The sequence below is a fragment of the Leptonotus elevatus genome, chromosome 10 (genome assembly GCF_054856555.1).
Source record: "Leptonotus elevatus isolate MCC_2025b chromosome 10, RoL_Lele_1.0, whole genome shotgun sequence".
In the NCBI taxonomy this organism is placed as follows: domain Eukaryota; kingdom Metazoa; phylum Chordata; class Actinopteri; order Syngnathiformes; family Syngnathidae; genus Leptonotus; species Leptonotus elevatus.
In genome coordinates, this window is record NC_141248.1 from 7,483,619 (window position 1) to 7,503,876 (window position 20,258).

At 40.9% G+C, this 20,258-nt stretch overlaps 3 protein-coding genes across 8 annotated transcripts in view; all 3 read left to right on the forward strand.

The window, feature by feature from the left end:
* Positions 1-1,996, forward strand: part of arhgap46a (Rho GTPase activating protein 46a) — a 33,137-nt gene extending 31,141 nt beyond the window's left edge. For all 3 annotated transcript variants that reach the window (XM_086087523.1, XM_086087524.1, XM_086087526.1), the window contains 3 exons: positions 75-166; positions 242-411; positions 764-1,996. In XM_086087523.1, the coding sequence (XP_085943649.1) occupies positions 75-166; positions 242-411; positions 764-958 (457 nt within the window). In that variant the 3' untranslated portion in view covers positions 959-1,996. The remainder of the gene's footprint in view (positions 1-74; positions 167-241; positions 412-763) is intronic.
* A 1,514-nt stretch (positions 1,997-3,510) lies between these two features.
* On the forward strand, positions 3,511-18,638 carry phf20a (PHD finger protein 20, a). 2 transcript variants are annotated; one of them, XM_086087453.1, is made up of 17 exons: positions 3,511-3,657; positions 5,153-5,259; positions 8,473-8,644; positions 8,982-9,066; positions 9,184-9,260; positions 9,345-9,897; positions 10,007-10,057; positions 11,499-11,753; positions 12,093-12,284; positions 12,545-12,640; positions 13,962-14,117; positions 14,463-14,641; positions 14,719-14,818; positions 15,442-15,637; positions 15,786-16,227; positions 16,461-16,641; positions 17,452-18,638. In XM_086087453.1, exons 2-17 carry the CDS (start codon positions 5,177-5,179, stop codon positions 17,592-17,594), a joined length of 2,961 nt encoding a protein of 986 aa, XP_085943579.1. In that variant the 5' UTR covers positions 3,511-3,657; positions 5,153-5,176; the 3' UTR covers positions 17,595-18,638. The 2 variants fall into 2 exon arrangements, with proteins under 2 accessions (XP_085943579.1, XP_085943581.1); XM_086087455.1 differs by lacking the exon at positions 13,962-14,117.
* Positions 18,639-19,404: 766 nt separating this feature from the next.
* Positions 19,405-20,258, forward strand: part of ndrg3a (ndrg family member 3a) — a 36,033-nt gene continuing 35,179 nt past the window's right edge. For all 3 annotated transcript variants that reach the window (XM_086086588.1, XM_086086589.1, XM_086086591.1), the window contains exon 1: positions 19,405-19,573. The gene's annotated coding sequence lies outside the window, so the exon portion shown is untranslated. The remainder of the gene's footprint in view (positions 19,574-20,258) is intronic.

Genomic DNA, 20,258 nt, shown 5'->3' on the forward strand with positions numbered 1-20,258 from the left:
TGGCGATCTAGTGGGTGTAGGGGTCCCTCTTGTGGCCACCTACTGTAACTGATAGGTTTTGTTTGATACTCCAGAGTGCCCGGAGACATCGATGAAGTCAATGCATTGAAGCTGCAAGTGGACCAGTGGAGGATCCCTGAGAACCTGTCGGAACCAAATGTTCCTGGTGAGGAAGGATCTCCTTCACATGACGCATTTTTGTTTGTGCGTAATGTACTTAATTCCAATGTGTCTCAATCAGCCTCTCTGGTGAAGCTGTGGTATCGAGAGCTGGAGGAGCCGCTCATCCCCATGAACTTCTATAAACAGTGTGTCAGCAACTGCGACGACCCGACTGCAGCCATTGCTGTGGTTCAGTCTTTGCCTGAGCTCAACAGGCTGGTGCTCTTCTACTTCATTCACTTCCTTCAGGTAAACAATATACACATTGATATTGTGTGTCAATACTTCTGTTGTCTTACCTGTACCAAGTTCACAATGTCAGTTGAACCAGTTAACCCGCTTTTCGGGGAGCTTCGCTGCCCTTTGACTGCAGACAGTTATGTAAATTAGCCCCACTGTTTTATAGCAGAAATGCAGAACTACTTGCTTACAGATGCTTTTTCAGAAATAGAATGATAACAAGAACTTGTTTAATTGTTTGCCCTAAATGGAAAAAAAACAACTTTATATACAAACCATTAAAACAGCAATTTTTTCAAAAATGTCCCCACAAAAAGTGTACTTTTTGTTAAATTGCTCCCTTCTATCTGTGTATGTCCAGGTGTTTGCTCAGCCATCTAACGTGGCTATCACCAAGATGGATGTCAACAACCTGGCCATGGTGATGGCCCCCAACTGCCTCCGGTGCCAATCAGACGACCCGCGGATTATTTTTGAGAACACGCGTAAAGAGATGTCCTTCCTGAGAATGCTCATCGTCCACCTGGACACCAGTTTGATCGAAGGCGTGGTGTAGACTCACAGAATCATTCGCTGCAGAATACACTGGAAACTGGCGGGATATTGGAAGACAAAACAACTCACCGGAGGACCAAAAAAATTCACAACTGAGCCATCATTTGGTGACCTCTATTTCTAACTAGCGCACGTGACGATTTTACTTCTTTTCCTGCCGAAAATAATTGTATGTGTACATCTTGAGTTCAACAAAGTAATAAGACTTACGCAGAATGTACAAATATTCACAAAGGTTTTCAGGCTCTGCTGATGTTTATGCTCCCTCATATTCACGTGTGCTTGTGTGTATGATCGTCAGCGTGAGACATCTCGTCATGCATAGATTTATTGAAAATACAAAGAAAATCTATAATAGGTTTTAGTTTATTGGATCACTGGTCTATTAAACAGGATTTTGAGTTCAGCGTGTACATTACAGAGCACAAACAATTGTTACTGAGCTTTGTTGATTTTCAAAAAACCCATTTCGATTTTCTGACCTTCAATACTCATTTGAGGGCCAACGGGAGATCTGCGTTTCCATCATGTCTTTGTGAAGTGGGAGATCACTTATTTAATAATTATGGTCTATAAGAAATATTTCAGTTGGACCTTTGTTCTATATGCTTGTGATCTGTGTGTTGTGGCTCAGGTCTTACTGAGGGGGAAAAACGGGTGTTAGATGGGATAACTGTACTGTACACGGTCTCCCCGCAGACTAAACGTCATTGTGTCGAACCCCTTTATTGAGAACGGACTGTTGTTCAACTGTCAAGCATTATGAGAATGTAGAATAAGCTGACTTAAGTCCTCTCAGATTTTTCTAATGTATATATCGCATGTAAATACTATTAACAGTTTAGTCGAATGATGAAGGATATGTGTGGGATTTGCCTTTAAAAGAGCAATAAAGAAGTTGTAATTGTTTTTTTTGTTCTGCTGTAAAACCGCCTTCCTTTTAAACATAGGACTGATTCAAACCACTCAACGTGTGTATGGTGTACCTCTTGTTTGACTATAGAACAACTGTCCATAAATAAAGGTTTGTTCAATTGTATTTGTTTCTGGCATGTTTTTTTCATCTTTTGGGATTGAGACAAAAGTATACAACAGTGATAAATTGGATGTACAAACAAATTGGCTATTATTTTTTTAAAGTGAAAATTACCTTCAATTTGTATTGTGTTGGCAAGTACAGTACAATAAATTACAAGACTGGTGGCACTTGCATTTCAATAAAGCAATGACGTTCGAATTTATATAACCAATAGAAAGAAAAACCTTAAGTGCTAAATCAAGGAGTTCTCTTAAAACTTGATTTATTTAGTTCGTGTTTTTTAAACTAAGAAGTCCACATTACTGCTTTGAAATTTGGTATGTTAAATACTTGAGCCACATTTACCATAAACAAAACGTAAAACGTTTTATTGTAAGGTAGAGTGGGGTCTGTCCATTCCCTTCCTGGCCACTAGATGGAGACAATTTTAATCTCAGCTATTTCTCTGAACATGGCGACCTTGTTACTGATGGGCGGGAATCAAATTAATTTTAAGGAAAATTTATGTAATATTTTAACATTACAAAACAAGCCTTTTTTAAAGGATATGAATACACATAAAATACCAGTCAAACTAAAATTATGAAAAGCTAACCTTGTTATATAATGAGTTTGAACAGTTGTTCTCACACAACCTATTGGCTAATTAATGGTAAGAAATGTATTACCAGTTGATTAGCAATTTAGCTGACTTTGCCAGGATAATATTCTGCGTTCAGCTCTTACGAGTATTGACAATTCCTAACACCCGGGCATTTCTGTTTCCGCGATGCAACACAATGCAATGCTCCCTTTACAAGGTGAAAACAAACGACATTTAATCACATTTTGAAATCAAAAGAATCCTCAGAAAATCTAATTACATCGACCCAAAGCCCAATGTAATTCAATGAGCGGAGAGCTTCCCTTCACCAAATTGACCGCCATTTTGATTTGTGTGTGTGCGTGTCAACCTTTACTGATTTAAAATACTGTAATAGTTAAACACATTTTAGAACCTTTGAAAATGTGATTTGTCACAGGCAAGTGTTTGTGAAAATTATTTTACTTTTGTGTTTCAGTTGAAGTAAGAGCAATGTCAACATTTGAAAATTAAATGTAATATTATGCACAAACAAAACCATGTCTCATCTGTATGGATCAAAATGACTTATGGGATAGGGTGTGTTTTCCCCAAGCTATAAGGTAGGATGCCTTTTTACAAGATTTAACAGTTTTTAAAAGAACAATTATAGTCTTGTGTGATTTAATTATCTTCCAAATCTGCTAACACTAGATAACTACTTGTGTATGTTGATAGTCAAATGATAAATAATTCTAACTGATGTATAAAAAAAAACAATATGTGTATTAAATGTAATATTAATTACATTTAGTAATTCGTTGATTTAATTTAAACAATGCAAATCCTCTAAATTATTAAATATTAAAATGATTTTTTGTAAAATAAATAAACAAATAAGATCGAGACGATGACGCGCGGGACCGTTGTTCGCGCATGCGTACACGTGCTCCACGCAGCCCGCGCCGGTGGTGAATGCAACTGAGAAATTCAACTGCGTGATCTGTGAAGCAGACAGGCGGAGGCGGCGGTTCCTGTTCTTGAAAGGATTTCGCCTCATATTTGACACCCAACCGGACTAAAGGTGACTGGGGAACAGGTAAGAAGCCCAAACCGCATTCCTCGTCGCACTTCCGAGTACATAATTGGCGAAATCGACCCTTTCGGTGGACGCAACAACATCGTAGCTGGCGTGGTGCCGCATGTCGGCTTTTTGAGTTCAAAACAAATGTGACGAAGTGGCTAACACGGTGTTGATTGAGGCCGCTGGGGGCGAGATTCGTGACTTTGTTGATGTGCGTTATCATCTCGCTCCCCGCTTGGATCCTTGAGGTGGCTGTATGATGTCGTAGTTGGAGAAGTTAAATGCTTTGTGTTCCCACGCCGCCGCGCTCCCACGGAGAAAAGTATGGAGAAGTAAAGGCCTTTGCGCGAGGCCCCAGCGCGCTAGCTTGAGTGACAGCTGCACGGCCAATCCGAATGCTTCTTCCCGCCCACGTGAGACTCATTCCACCAATCGGATTTGCGGTCAGCCTGACGTATGCAAAGGGTTTTCGCGCTACGCCTACTGGTTATAAAACACTACTGTACAATAAAGTGTCAAGTCCTGGCTGATGTGGCCAAAAACAGCACAGCAAACAAGTGTATGCAATAAAATATTAAGCTAATCTTATTCGATGCTTGAGGGGTTTTTTTTTTTTTCAAATTTGGGCACAATCGTGCGTGTACATTCAATCAATTTTATATAATCGCACAATAACATTAATTTTACATGGATAATTTGTAACTGATTGCTACTTCAATGTTAAACCCTGTCGTCGTGTGTCTTTTACCGGTGGCGGCATGGCATCCTCCCCCCCTCCTCCTACTCCTCCTCCTCCCAAGTCTCGTTTCTTGTGTCAGCCTTGGCGCTGTTATGTCCTTGATCTGACCATAAAACACACACACTTCAATGACTATGTTTGTAGTTGATCACTTTTCAAGCGTAACGTAAATGTTAATCGGCGACCTGCGCCAGACGGCGCCGGCCTTGTACTGGACCCGTTACCATTGTCTCCTATTGTGTCTGAACGTGGGATCTGCTGATGAGAAAGCACGTGGGCCGAGAAGCGTGAACATATCCGGTTTTGTAGGTTGCTGTGCGGTGTCGCCCTTTAAGCAAGTAAGATATGTTTATTATACAGTTTATGTATATTTCCACAATTAGGATATGAAGGATGGAATATCGTGGTTGTATGATGGGCTGCACTTGGTGCTGACCGTCTCTTATTGGACATGTTTGGATACTACGGTTGATGTAAATTCTTTCATAAAGGTGAGGCGAATGCTGATCCTGAATTTTAACATGACTTAAGCTCATCTCATTACCATTAAAAGGGGCCTGGCTCACCAGCTTGTTATTTTCCCCTCGCATCATCTTCCAATCGATCTGTGTGTGCTTTGCCACTGTCCTATATTTTCCCCACACACAAGATGCTCAGTTGGACTACAGTGGTAGTGATAGAGATTCGTGGTACAAAATGGTGTCATTTATGAGTAGTTTAGTTTTTGAATAGTGCCTTCATGGGTGGATGTGTGTGTTTGTGTGTGTACAGGAAGAGAGCCTTGATGTGGGCAGTATGAGTAAGACGCCCCCTAACAGAAGAGGGATAACATTTGAGGTGGGAGCTCAGCTTGAGGCCAGAGATAGCCTCAAAAACTGGTGAGTCATGGCCTCATTCATGCTTTTCCATCCTTGTAACTTGTCACCACGTTCACATTTGCTTTATTTCCTTCCTAGGACAGTCATTGTAGTGGTTGTAGTCTCCTTGTCCGTTGTGTCCAAGTCAAACGCGACAAACTGTACATGCAATGTTTTTGTTTTGTTTTTTACTTTAAGGAGACCGCTAATGTAGTTTAAAACAGTTCCCAGTTCCTACTAAAGGTAAAATGTAACATTCTTTGGTTAGAATTAGTGCTGCCAAAGTTAAAGCGTTAATGATTTATTAATCACCAAAAATTATCACATTAATCATGAATTAACGCAGATTACTCTCAATTTTGACCATAGATTTACCTTTCGTGTGACAGCGGATGGCTACGTTTAAGGTAGCACAGCTTGTGTTTGAGCAATAAACATAATTTCATGCATTAAAGTAAAGCATTTAATGAATGTTTGCGTATCACATTTAGAATATTTGTTCAATATCCACCAAGCCGTTGTGGATATTAATATCGTGTTGTGGCGTTTTGGGGCAGTTTTGTCTCATGTGAATGTTCAACGCAGCTCTCATGGTTGGGGCGGGACTAGGACATGGAACGAAGTGAGTGGCTACCCAGTGTTACTTGCCACCAGGTTAAAATCTCCTCTGTCACAATTTCATATTTTTCCACAGATCTATACTATTAGTCAGTCCACGTTTGAGTGTTATTATTACACATTATTGGTCAATCTGAAGTTTAGAAAATTGTTTGATCTCTCATGTTTTTAGGGTTTCCTGAAAAATAATGATTTTGAAGGTATGAAGATTATGCGCAATGACAGCGATTTGGATATATTTTTTCCAACACCCTTTTGTAAAATAAATTAATTAATTAATGCATTGAGTAAAAAGGTTGCAACTTTCCTCTACCAGTGCTGGTTCCCCAAAAACTATTTGTGGAGTGGGATAGGTGGATATCGAGGCTCATATGGGGAGGGAAGAAACCCAGAATAAGATACAAAACTCTGCAGCTTCCTAAAGAGAGGGGCTTGGCTTTACCAAGCCTCCCAAGAATATTTCTCTGCAGCACAAATTAGACCCTTGTTTTACTGGTGTAAGGAGGGTTATGTTGCAAACTGGAAAAGTATAGAATTAGGGAAGGCCAACACTGAGGTGCGGAATTTAATAGCACACAAGGGTTTATTAAAACAATTAAGTAATCAACTGGGTGGGATAATAAACTACAATGGAAATATGGAAAATGGTTGTGAAAAGATATGAGTTGGAAAGGGCTTTGAGTTGGTTTGCATTTAATGAAAGGTTTATTCCTGGGGTGAATGATAAAGGGTTCAAGCAATGGGCCAACAAAGGAATAACAGCACTGTGCATGATAGTGGAACAAAGTAAGCTGCAGAGTTTTGTAGAGTTAAAGGATAGGTTTGGATTGCAGGGACATGACTGTTTTCCGTACCTGCAGCGAAAGGACTATTTTGAAAAAGAGGTCAAATCCACCACAGAACATAAGGTTGTTGGGAAATTTAAGAAGGTTTATGAGGGAGAAAATTGCAGCGCAATTTCAGATATGTAAAAAAAAAAGCTTGATGTCGCCTCAGAGGCATTCATCCCTTTACATCAAGGAAAAAGGAGCTAAAACAGCCAATAACTGAGGAAGAATGGTGGAGTATTTGTAAAACGCAGTACACATCCACTAACTCCAGGATCTGGAGGGAGTTTAATTGGAAGAACATGGTCAGATTCTTTGTTACCCCCAAAATTAAAAGAGTAATGGTAGCGGTCCAGCAACCATGCTGGAGAGCATGCGGACACGTGGATGTGAATCATGCACATGTTTTTTTGTTTTGCCAAGGGTTACACGAGTATTGGGACCGGCCGGATATGGTGTCCTTGGGCAAGGCACTTCACACACATTGCCTCCGGTGTTACTCACACTGGTGCTACTTAAGTAGTTTACCGCCACCTCAGTGTGAATGTGTGAGTGCATGAATAATGTATCCATTCCACTGTAAAGCGTATTTGAGTGTTTAGAAAAGCGCTATATAAATCCGACGTATTATTATAAATTATTATTATAATTTTTTCACTTGCTGTCAACTGAAGATGACATCACCTGTGCTGAGGAAATAGGTACCGACCAATCACGGCTTACCAGTGATCTCGGCTTGGTCAGCAAACTAAGCCATGATTGGTCGTTACCTATTTCCCCGGCACAGGTGATGTCATCTTCAGTCGACGGCAAGTGGAAAAATTCTGAATGAACCCTCACATCCATTTTTTATTTTTTTTGCTCAGTGGCTGTTTGTGCAACTCATCACGCTGACAGTTTTCCTTCTATGCCTGTATGTGTGGGGTTTATTTATCTGTAGAGTTGGGAAAATAAATAGAAGTTGGTGTGTAAATTGAATTAGAATTAAACATTAATGCTACTCAGAACTCACTCTTTAAGATACCTTACAGACACATAGCGGAGAGGGAACTGAAAGGGTAAAAGTGCCGTGTGATGGCAAGCTTCTCTGGTCATTTATTAGTCATTAGCTTTTTGTTTAGATGATCCGGGTTGGGAGTTCCGTTCCTACAGCAATGATGTAACCCAAAAGATTGCATTAACTACTCCAATCTAATTGTTAAAGTCATAATTACAGTCGTTATGTGTATGAAAGACACTTGAAGGTCCTTCACGTGAACAACAGTAGTCACAGTGCTAACTGCGCTGTTCATAACTTCAAAACCTCACATTCATGATCTTATGTACAGTGAATGAAAGATGTTTCATCATTGAAATAAAATACAAAAATCATTGTATGCTACTTACAAAAAAATATTAACATTAGTTGAAATCCTAAAATGCTTCACAGCTGGTGACCTTGATTTAACAGTTTTTTTCATGCACTTGTCCAATTGTTCAGTGTTTCTTTTTGCAGAATAGCAAAATTCTCCAAATGTGTTTGATTTTTGAATACCCCTTATCTTTTTGTGAGTAGTATACAACAACTCTGATAAAGATGCTTTTATGATTTATTTTTAGAGGTAAAATCATTGAGGAAATAATTCTTGTCATAGTCAAAATATTGACTCCAATTACGCAAACATATGTATGTGGCTGTTATATAATTTAAAAAATACATATATTTGTTTTTTTTACTTTTTCGCTTGTACCAGAAACTTCAAAATACCAATGTAACCTTATTTCCTGACTGACTTTTGTTGTTCTTTAGGTATGCTGCCAACATAGAGAAGATTGATTACGATGATGAGAAAGTACTAATTCATTACCGTCAGTGGAGTCATCGTTATGACGAGTGGTTTGAGTGGACAAGTCCCTACCTGAGACCCGTAGAGAGGGTCCAACTGAGGCGTCGAGGCTTGCAGGACGACGCTCCTGTGCCTGTAAGCCAAGTCAATTTTTGTGTTTTGTTTTTTACCCTTTGATAAACGGGGTATTCTAAACCGGTTGGCTCAGAACACAGTACTGTTTTCTCTTCTGTGTCAAGACATTATTTGAAACAAACACAAGTAAGAACAAGTAAATAAAGGGGATCGACTAAAGTGTCACAGTAGCAGGATTTTTTTTATACAGGCTTCTTTTTGACGTGTGTACGGCTTCAAAATACTCTTGAAAGCTAAGAAGGGCTGCAAGGATCCATCCAATCCTTATTTTCAGTGCTTCAACAGTAACCAATGATGTGTTGACTGGGACTGAAGTGTTTCTCTTTGGTCTTGTTAGGGTTTTCAAGTGAATGACAAGGTCTTGGCAAGCTGGTCAGACTGCCGTTTCTATCCTGCTAAAGTCATCTCGGTCAATAAAGATGGTAGGTAAAAAAATAAAATAAAATGGTACCTTGTATTGTACAGCATGAAATAAGTTACTTTTTAAAATCAGTTGAATTATAAGTATCTTTTTTTCCCCCTCCTTCATCCTGCCTCAGTGTCTTACACTGTGAAGTTCTTTGATGGCGTCATTCAGACAGTGAAAGGAATACACGTGAAACCTTTTATTAAAGAGGTATGTGTTAAACAACCATAGCCATTGTCTGTCGCTACTCGGCTATCAGTTTCTTATCCAGCCTCTTTGTTTGCTCACTATTAGAGAGGTGCGGGAAAGTCTCGGAGTTCTGATAGAAACATGGTTAGGAGAGTCCCAAACCGCAAAGACCGGAGACCTCCAGTGAACGGTGAGCCCAGGAACAAGCGGGCTCGACGCAGCACCTCCGACCAGGAGAATGACAGTAACAGTGAAGAGGAGGAGCGGGAAGTGAGGATGGTGAACGGCAAAAACAAGAGAGCAAATGGTAAAATGGAGGCCTCGCCCGCTCGGAAACAGTCAGAAGAGAAATCCGGGCAATCGGAGCAGAAGAAGCTCAGTGATGCAGAAGATGGCAGCCAACTTACAAATGGCGTCAAAGACTGTCATGATGAAAAATGTTATGAAAATGGAGATGTGAAAAAGGAAGAAGAGGAAGTGGAAATGGGGGCGAATGCAACACAGCCATACACTGACTCAGCGAAGCCATACACAGAGGTGTCCGATCAACCAGAGCAGACAACCCCTGGCGAATCCAATGAAGATTTGGAGCAGAAACCAAACATCAAATCAGAGACCTTGCAGCCTGATGTATCCCCTCCGCCTCAGACTGTCAAGCGTAAGTCTCAATAATACAGCAAAACGGGGGGTGGATTTAAAATCATGTGCAGCAAAACATCGTGACGGGACATTGTCAGAGTTGATGGTGTTTTTCCTGTTTTTAACAGCTGTGAGGAAGCAAGGTTTCCACAACCCCAACAGATTTAGCAGGGAACCACGTAAGTTTTGAATGAGTTTTTCTTCTTAGGTTTGGCACATTTCTTGAAACTGAAATGACATTTTCAAAACTGCAAGCTCATTTGGCCAAACAGACTTACATTATTGCACAATTACATTATTGCACAACCTATCAGTTCATTAGCAAGCGCACAGATCTATCCCAAAACTACTCACTCATGCTTCACTCCAAGTTCCTTTCCCAAACAAAGAGTACTGTCACAACTGCAAAGATCCTTCTCAATTGCTTTGGCTCATCTGCATTCACTTAGTGCTTTTGCCAAACTTGGATGATTTTGCACAACACCATGGATCCAAAACGGCTTACTTATGTGTCAAAATCAAATTTCTATGTCATACAAGTAGTCACTGCCCCCACAATGCATCATCCCTTTGGCATTGTGTGAGCACTGCAAGTCAAAATGATTTGATGTTTTGTCACAACAGCAGAGGTGCCGCTAACAAAATTGAAGAGGGAAAATGATTTTACAAGAGCATTTTTCAAAGTTTGCGGTTTGGCATACTCCATTCACAGTCAAGCAAATTGCAACAGTTTTTATTTACACAAAGTTACTTACACAGTAGAGTGCAACAAAAGAAGGTGTAAGCCGAATTATGTATATTAATGAAAAAATAAAATGATGTCTAGCACACAACGTAAATAAAGAACCAACTACTGTAACACTTTCACTAGTCACTATTGTTACCTTCACCCTCTCGGCCATCCATACGCTGCTCTCTGTTTGGCCAAAGGTTTTCAACTACGTCGCAGCGGATGTTTTCCCTTGCAATGCAGCGAGGAAAAAAAAACGGCGTGACTGTCTCAACCATCCTCGAAAGTGATCCCATGTGATGTCCTTGCATACATTATCCATTGCTTGAAGTAGGGTCAGCTGGTCTTGACCCCGATGTTCATACATTCTCCACCTCCAAGCGGAAAGAAACTCCTCAATTGGATTGAGGAAAGGAGAATATGGTGGTAGTGGCATCCTTGGATGGGTTGTAAACCAGGCCCTAATGAGATGGCCAGGATGTAAATTCACATTTTGACAATTGAACAGATGATTTTTCATATTATGATTTACACACTGAAATCCTCCTGACATGTTTTTGGGAGGACAACCTTTAGACGGAAAAACAACGAATCCAGTTTGATCAGCAAGATCTATTCATTTGGTACATGTGCTAAATGTACACAACCATTTGCACAGATCCACTGAAGCAAATTAGGCAAGTTATTGGTTTGATGAAAGCAATGAGAAATGCCATTCAGTTGACACCTTGACACCATTTATAAGGTGGTTTTGGGATTTGTCCATTGTATTTTGAAAATTTTAATTTCAGTTTTCAGAAGTGTGCCAAACCTCTGGAGAAAAAGTGTATGAGCACCTATTTTGAACGGTGCTGCCTAACTTGTGCCTGACTTGTGCTTCCACAACACAGTGTACAGGGTGATCAAAAACCAACCTCCCCCCGTCCTTTCCATCAACCTCGACCATAACCCATTCAAATGTAGCACCACCGGCTGCACAAAGTCCTTCCGTAAGGCGAAGCTGTTGCATTACCATATGAAATATTACCACGGCGAGGAGCAGCCTCTGGAGGCCGAGTGCAGCCACACCAGGTCGGCGGAGAAACAGGCTACTTGCACCGCTTTGGATGGCCCCAAGAGAAGACGAACCATCTCTGCTTCGATGCGTGAGTTTTGCTCTCGTTTTATGTCCTGAATGTGTTTGCTTGTCATTGCTGGTAGTTTGAAAAGAGTTTACACAGCTATGTAGCAGTAAACAGTACCAGTTTATTGCTATCAATAAATGTCATTGTCAACTAAATTTGACTCAGGTGATGTGCATTTTTGCTGTAAATGAAAATGGTCTGTTGATGCCCTCATCGTTCAACTTGTTAAAAAAGCAAACGTAAAATAGCATCCAAATAATCGCTTTAAGAATCAAAGTGGGATAAAAGCATATTGTGCCCAACCCACAATGCTACATGCTAACAGTCTCATACTTACTCAATGCCTTACATTTTGTGCAGACACAGTAGCTGCTGCGGCTACTCGGGGTGAAATGAAGGCTGCAGGCAGACGCACTTCCGCTCCCTCTGCAATCAGCGCACATGGCCATCAGCAGAGGGTGCTACTAAGGGAGAAAAGCAAGGAGAACCAGCTTGACAAGAATGGATGTCCGCAGCAGGATAAAGAGTCAGACAAGTTTGGCTTTGACATGGGTCAGTAACAATTCCCAAATGACTACCAAGTTGCAAATGGATAGTGATTCCTTACATAGTCATTTGCTACTTGCAGATTCACCTATTTGCTATTCTTGTTTTCATATCTTGTGACATCTTGGCTATGTTGAACTGAAATTAGAATCTTACTTTGCTGCCATTTTGTGGTATCTATAGGCATCAACTACTTGCAGATATTTGCTACAGCAGAACACTTTAATGATGTTAAATTGGAAAATTAAAGCTTGCAACTTTTCCAGGTCCGGTCAAAGATAGACCAAAAGAAAAACCCAAACAAAAAGACTTCCTTCGCATTAAGCTTAAGAAGAGGAAGAAAAAGAAGGCGGCGCAGTCTGGTAAGCAGGGATTGTGTTCATCAAGCCCCATCACAGCGCTGCTGCTTTGCATGTGCACTTGCTGTGTTACTTTGTGGAAGTGGCTTGGCTGCAAAGTGTGAAGCCCTCCATTTTGTCCTGTTGCCGTGGTTGCTGAGCCTCTCCGTGTGTGGGATAAGTGTTACATCTGCTAATGAACCCACTAGGCCAACCCAATAACTTTGTATCACGTTCATAACCGGTTAAATTCCATGACAGCTCCTCAGTACTGGTGACTACAAAATCAGATTGTGTTGTGACACTGATAATGACTAACCCAAACACAAAGTCCCACATTGTTAACTGGAATTCACAACCGGTGAATTACAATGAAGTTGGGATGTGTAAAACAAACTTATAATCAGAAAATAAATCATTTTCTGCCTATATTAATTTGAACACACCGCAAAAACAAAGTCTTTATGACATCGACATTTTGAGGTTAGGAACAGCGCATGATGAGCTAGCTGCCGCACTTAGGGTGTTTTTCATACAATTTAATACATCTTGTACCGCTTGCCGATCTTTTTTTCAATCGGACCAATCAGGCGTTGTTTAGGCAGGACGAAACCAATAAGCGCCGATGGCGGGGGGAAACAAACAAACCTAACTAACGAATGGATGCTGCAATTATGTTCTCGCAGAATTACTCAAAGTTTCCTTGTTGAATTTCAACAGCCAAGGGAGTTTTGTGCATTTTTATGTGTTAGATGTTCGTGCCCCTCCCCTCCCTAAAACGAGAAGAAAAACGAGATTTTCATTCGTTGCTTTGATAGGTCAAAATAAAATCTGCAAAGATGCATCATCTAATCAGCTCAAAGTATTGTACAACAAGCCCCGCCTTTCTCGAACGGGTCTGCCTCGTGAAGTACCAGATTAATAATGTGAAGAACTCCTTTGAGTGAATCACAATTATCAATCTGGCTGGCGAGGTTAGCAGCCAGGCACCCGTAGTTAATGCTAATAGCTAGCCGCGTGCTAGCCAGTAGCCACTTGCGTCAGAGACGTCTGCCGTATCATACAATGGCGGGGTAATTAACGGTTTCTTAGCATCCTAAATTAGCGAAGCGACCACGGATCACCGCTGTTCCCTTGCACCACTAGTCAGTATTGTGCTTTCTAATGGTATAAGCGTACGTGCATCATACTGAGAGAGCTGTCCCTGAAACACATCTCAAAACACAGCTTGTCCTTAATTGTTCTTAATTGATCCCATTGTTCCAAAAATGTTTGTCAAATGAAATTAATGTTCAAACTTGATCTACATCTGCTTCCCCCCCACCCCCCTTCCCTGTATTAACAGACTGCACAGATATTGAGGAGAATATTGACTTCTCAGTACTGTGCCCTCCACCCAAATTGAAAATGCCATTCAAATATCCCCCCTCACACAATTACAAGCGTGAGGCCTACCGCTGCAGGCCAGGATACAGCGACTCGGTGCCGATAAATGTGGATGGTGGGTATCTGATGGTGTGCGTGTACTTGTTTGTACAGTGTGTATGTTCATGGCTTTCTCTTCTGTCCCTTTTATGCTCCAATCATCGTTAGCTGCATCACACCTGATTTTTGTCTTCTGATGTTGCTCATGTACTGCACAACAAACCTGCTAACATCACTGCTTAAATGTACTGACGCTTGATTACCTTCTGAGCGATCATTTACTCGTCACTTCATCATGTATTCCACAAGTATTTGTGCAAGTTCCAACAGTTTTAGATTAGGACAATCGGAGCAGAAGTATTCAGATTTAAATCGACAAACTCAAATTCTTTGATTCTTTGGTTTGTCTTTATTTCTGTAGATGATGACAGCTTAAGTGACTGGTCCACTGACAGCTGTGGGTGGAGTGACGAGGACTACGGGGTGGACGTGGATGTGACATCGCCACCTTTGAGCCTGGACTGTGGTGCTGATGGCAACGACCAAGAGATTGTACGATGCATCTGTGAGGTGGAAGAGGAGAATGATTTCATGATCCAGGTCATTATTTACGATCATATGATGGGTACACTTTCAAGGATTTTCTTTGAGTCTCTCACTGCGTCTTGTCTTTTCAGTGTGAAGACTGCTTGTGTTGGCAGCATGGCACATGCATGGGCTTGCTGGAAGACAATGTTCCAGACAGATACGCTTGTTATATTTGCAGAGACCCGCCAGGTGAGAGCACCTTTTGAGTCACAACGCTTTGTTCTTATGTTCATTGTAGCAGGGATGTCAAACCGATTGTTGGTTAGGGGCCATATACAGCCCAATTCGATGTCAACTAAAAGCATAGCATAATCAATAATGCAAAGAAATACATGAATATTGAGAACATATTTGTTTCATGAACTATCTTTTACAGAAATCTAACCTCAATTTTCATAATAAAAACTTCCTTTTTTTTTTTAAGTACCTCCATGTGTGAATTATAACTCATCACAGTGGTTGTACCGTATGTAAAGGTACAAAACGAAGTAATGTTTTTGAAATGTGAAAATGTAGCATCGCATATTAATTGAATTTAGGAAGATAAAGGAATTATTTTCTCAATTTTCTACATGTTTATTATTGTCAAAATTGTCTGCAGAACCATATAAACAAAGGTGATTTGGTTCTCGAACTGATTAATTCTGTATTAATTCTGTACTATTTCAGTCTCCGTGTGCATTAAGAAAATTTAGTTAATAAGTGTTTAGTTTTTTTGTCTAATATAATTCCTCTCCTAAAAGAAGAGTTCAGGACATGAATGATGCTCCAACAACAGTAGTGTTCTAATGCAAATGAATGTTTATTTCCAGGCCAGAGGCAGAGTCTACGCTACTGGTATGACCGCGAATGGTTAAGCAATGGCCACATGTATGGCCTGTCCTTCTTGGAAGAAAACTACTCTCACCAAAACGCCAAGAAGATCACCACCACTCACCAGCTGCTAGGAGATGTGCACCATGTGGTGGGGATTCTCAATGGACTGCAGTTGAAGATGAACGTTTTGCAGTGAGTGCAGGGTGGTCACATGAAGCAGTTTTTTTTTTTTCAACTAAAATAGGAGAAATTGACAGACTGTTTATCTTAATAGTGAGTAGTCCCCCCCCCCCCCCACCACCAGTCTTCATGTTTGTCTTATCTTTGTTTTGCGACCTAGGAACAACACACATCCTGATCTGAAGCTGTGGCGCCAACCTTGGAAGAGAGTTGCAAGGCCACCAACCCGCTCGGACTCTTATCGGGGCAGCAACGCAGCCCCCTCTCCTGTCACCCCTGATGAGGACATGAGTCGTGGCGAGATTTTAATGTCCAACGCCCTAGAGAAGCTGAGCCGGGCCGCCGCCGCCGCCACCTCGTCCTCCTCCTGCTCCTCGTCCCCCTTCCCGTCGTTCCAGGACTCGTACATCACCAGCGAACACTGCTACCAAAAACCACGGACCTACTACCCAGCGGTGGAGCAGAGGCTGGTGGTGGAGACCCGACAAGGCTCGGAGCTTGAGGATAGCATGAGAAGCACTGAAGAGCTGCTGGAGCGTGAGCAGCGTTTTGGCAGCCTGCTGGAGACTGACAAGCCCAAATCTATCAGCATGAGCAACAAGGTTTGTTCTTTGTAATTAGGATATTGCATTTCCTTTGCACTCACTCAAAAAGTATAGATCCACTACATTTTCAGCATGTACGGTACTTGAAATTGCAACACCTGACATTTATTTTCCAACAATCTTCATTCATTTGTAACCTCAAGGATCTCCTTTTGTTTGAATGATTCATAATACATGGAGCAATGAATGACTTCTTTTTTTTTTTGCCCTCATACAACATGATCGTTTAGGCTACGTCGGGAGGCTCTTGGCCTGACGTTGAAATGAAGAGAGAAGCTTGGAGTCATCCTGAAGAGGCTGCAGATAACTGCAAGCAACAACAACAGTGGCAGCTCAACTTGCTGGATCACATAGATGCAGTACAGGATGAGGTCTCGCACAGGATGGACTTTATTGAGCGGGAGTTGGACGGTAAGACATTTACTGGCCTTAATTTACTTGTATTTTGAGATCTTGAACTTAAAATTCTTGTGCAGTGGATATTAAGTCCACCCACTGCTTTTCAAATGCCAAATGCAAGCAAATTTATTTGAGTTGTACAAGTTAGAGATCACAAAAGGTGGCATTTGTTTAACTGTTGCATGTTTTTAAAGTCACAAAACCCTGCTGGCATCTAAACGGGGGGTGTATACTTTTTTTTTTTTATCCACTGTATGCCTCCCAGTCATGTGAAGTGTTCGTTAACTGTCTGCAAATATTATTATTATTTACCAAACGTTATTTTTTGACGAGGATAAGATGCAAATCCAACTGTGTTTTTATCTCAAAATCTACCGTTGATGAAACCCGGGAGCACATTCTGCCATTAGGTTTTTGTTCTGTTTTTTGTCCCCACCCCCCAAACACATGTTAACATGTGATATATGAAGAACTAGCAGGAACACAATTGTTGGTGGAATTTACATAAGCTCTATCAATGGCCTAACAACTCCTGTAATGTATTAATATAATAATGCTAACAATACATTGTTGCTACTAGCTTTTTGTGGCCATACTCCAAATAATTTGATTATAAATGACTAACTTAACCAGTTCCACAAAGTATTGTTCCATTCTATTTTGTATTAATGATAGTTTTGTGTTTAACCAACATTTACATTACATTTGTGTTGTTAACTAGCTAACAAAGTGAAATTGTCTAACCTGCCGACATGAAGAATGTACTAAGGAGCCTGAAGATTGCTTTCCTGAAGCCTCATTTGTTTTGTGCCTTGTACTCAGTGCTGGAGAGCTGGCTGGACTACACGGGGGAACTGGAGCCTCCCGAACCGCTGGCCCGTCTGCCTCAGCTCAAACACCGCATGAAGCGGCTGATGTCACAGCTGGGGAAGGTGCATCAGCTCACCCTGTTCAGCTCCACATGAGGGCGCCATAGAACAGCAGTGTTTGGAATCTCACAGAGCTTGGCAATGCAAGACTCTGGCCTGATGTCTGCAGCTGTTTCTTCTTTCATTAAGGGTTCTATGTGGTGAATTCAGATGCTACAGCCACTGACATCCTTGTATGGAATGTCAGCATTATGAATCAGGATTAAACACAATAAGTAACCTCGTAAATGCAGGAGAAAGTCCTTTGGACCAGATTACTCGATGGTTCCCATGCAACTTGATGCCTTCTGTATGCCTGTACAGCTAAAGGTGGCTTGTAATTCTCTCAGTGCATAGTGCATTACACACAAGCTTTATATTCTGCTTGCAGTTAAGTTCCGTAAACAAATACAAAATTATTTTTGGAAATGTTCAAATATATTTGTTTGTTCTCCAGTTGTGCGTTAATATTCTTGCTCTTCACAAAAACAAAAACAAAAAAAGGAGTCTTGATCCCTCTAAGACACCCAGTATGTAACGGCACTTTACAACCAGTCTTGACGAACTGACTTCTTTGAATCTTTTATTTTCTATTACACTGTGAAGTTATTTTCGTCTTCAAACATTGGTATCTTTGTTTTGTTTTTCTTTTCAGTTTTTTAAATTGTGAGAAGCGTGATTTGTGTTTTGTCTTAAATGGTCACACTTTTCTCCATACAGTAGTGTGCAACTTTTGTTAGTTTTTACTTGTTTATCAGTTTCAATATTCCTCACAGCCTCTGCATTATTGTTGCTGTACTGTAGCATCTAATGGTTCGCTGAAGACTTGCTCTGGACTGGATCCTGTGCTTTTGCCCATGATGATATGATGAATACGGTTTAGACAAGATTAAATTGTCGTTTAGTTCAAATTTGTGTCACCCGTTTGTTCATTGTACTTTGTAAATATGTCAATCTAAATGTGCTTTTCTTTCCTGAACATATTCTCCAACACAGATGTCCTACGCTACTGTACTGTCTGTCTTAGAGCAGGGAAAATATTTGAACAATGCAAACAAATCTGTTGGTACATAAATAAACCATCATTATTAACCACGTCAAGTTTTGTCCATATTTAATTTTTTCACTTTCTGTTTATCCAGCCGGCAGCACTGTCACTAAATTAAAATTAAATCATTCAGTTTTGATGTAACATGATTTCTTAGCCGATTTGGCCTCTTACACAATCGGATCAAAATTGGGGGCAGCAGTCTGACTAAAAGCTTGCAGAGTTGAAGTACAGCAACAGGACTGATTCCGCTTCTGGCGATCGTGCTCGCCGACAACTTTTAAACACTGGTGGCTGAGGATGAAAAGCACAGTCAAACTATAAAGGTTGCATGCGTACTTGATATGATTTCATCATAGCCGATTCGGACTGTTATATAATCCGATTGGAAATGGGCTATGGCTGGCTGTTTTAGTTAATCACTCAATATTTGACAGCATAAATTGCTTTACCAAAACTGTCTTTTGTAACAATTGAATGGCAACATTGCAAAGCTGCTGAGTTAAAACCAAAAATATAAATTTTCTGATTCTCTATCCGTATTTTACTACGAATTGCAGTAGGAGGAACAACTGTAGATCGCTAAATAGATATGGATTGGACAGCACAACAATACACGCGGATTATTTGTTAAGTAATAAATACTTTGTCGCTTCCTATTCACAACCACTTGTTCGTGATCTCCCTCCTTTTTTTTTTTTAAATGGCTGTATTTCACAGTCGTCAGTATTCAGAGCAGAGTATGACCTTTATCTCTTCTTCCTGTCTTGCTACGTAGCGTCTGCTCCGATTGGCTGTCGCCTGTCTCCGACGCAGCGTGTAGCTCCGCCCACAATCACGTCGAAATACTAGTTGGAGCAGAGGAAGCGGCAACCGAGTCGAGTGCGGCGAATCTTACATTTGACGGTAAAATAGCACAGCGCTTTTCATATTATACCCTAAAACCTACAGCGGACTCGACTGAAACGCTACTATTGTTATCGTCAAGGTAAGTCTTACATTCGCCGTCCTGCGTTATCCCTTCCTTCGCAATGTAGTAGTTGCAGATGTGCCAAGAGAGATAATCTCCTCCCCCCCAACCTGTTCGTGTTGCTGTCATGGACGCGTCGTGACCGCCGTCGCTATGTAGCATTTACATTTTCATTCAAACATCTCCGTTTAGGTTTGAAGAGAGTGAGCGAGGCGGTCCCCTGCAGTTTCGGTCAAATTAGTTCCCAGTAGTGCTGCTATGTAGCTTCTTTTTTCGCTCACCGTGTCGCCACTTTTCAGCCTACTTTGTCTCCATTCTGTCACCTTATACGCAAGCCAATGGAAGCGCACGCTTCGCTGTTTCTATTAAAACGGCGTCGGTCACCATGGTATGACATCGGAAGTGAGTTATTTCGCTATAAATAGTAACATGTATGCTTTAGCTTTGTACATAGAGCGCGTATATGCGCTTCAAAATGTGCATTGCATAATAAATACATTTTCTGACATCACTTAAAAAAAAAAATCGAATTCACGTTGATGCAACAGAACGGCGCGTTAGCATTTTAATAAAGTGTTCCTTTGGGTGTCATTCGAACTCGTGTTATGTTGGCGACTTATCCATGATGAACTAGGCCCAAGAGTTTTTGTTATTTTAATGTTGTCACTTTAAAGGTTACTTTTACACCGACTAGCACCTGTTC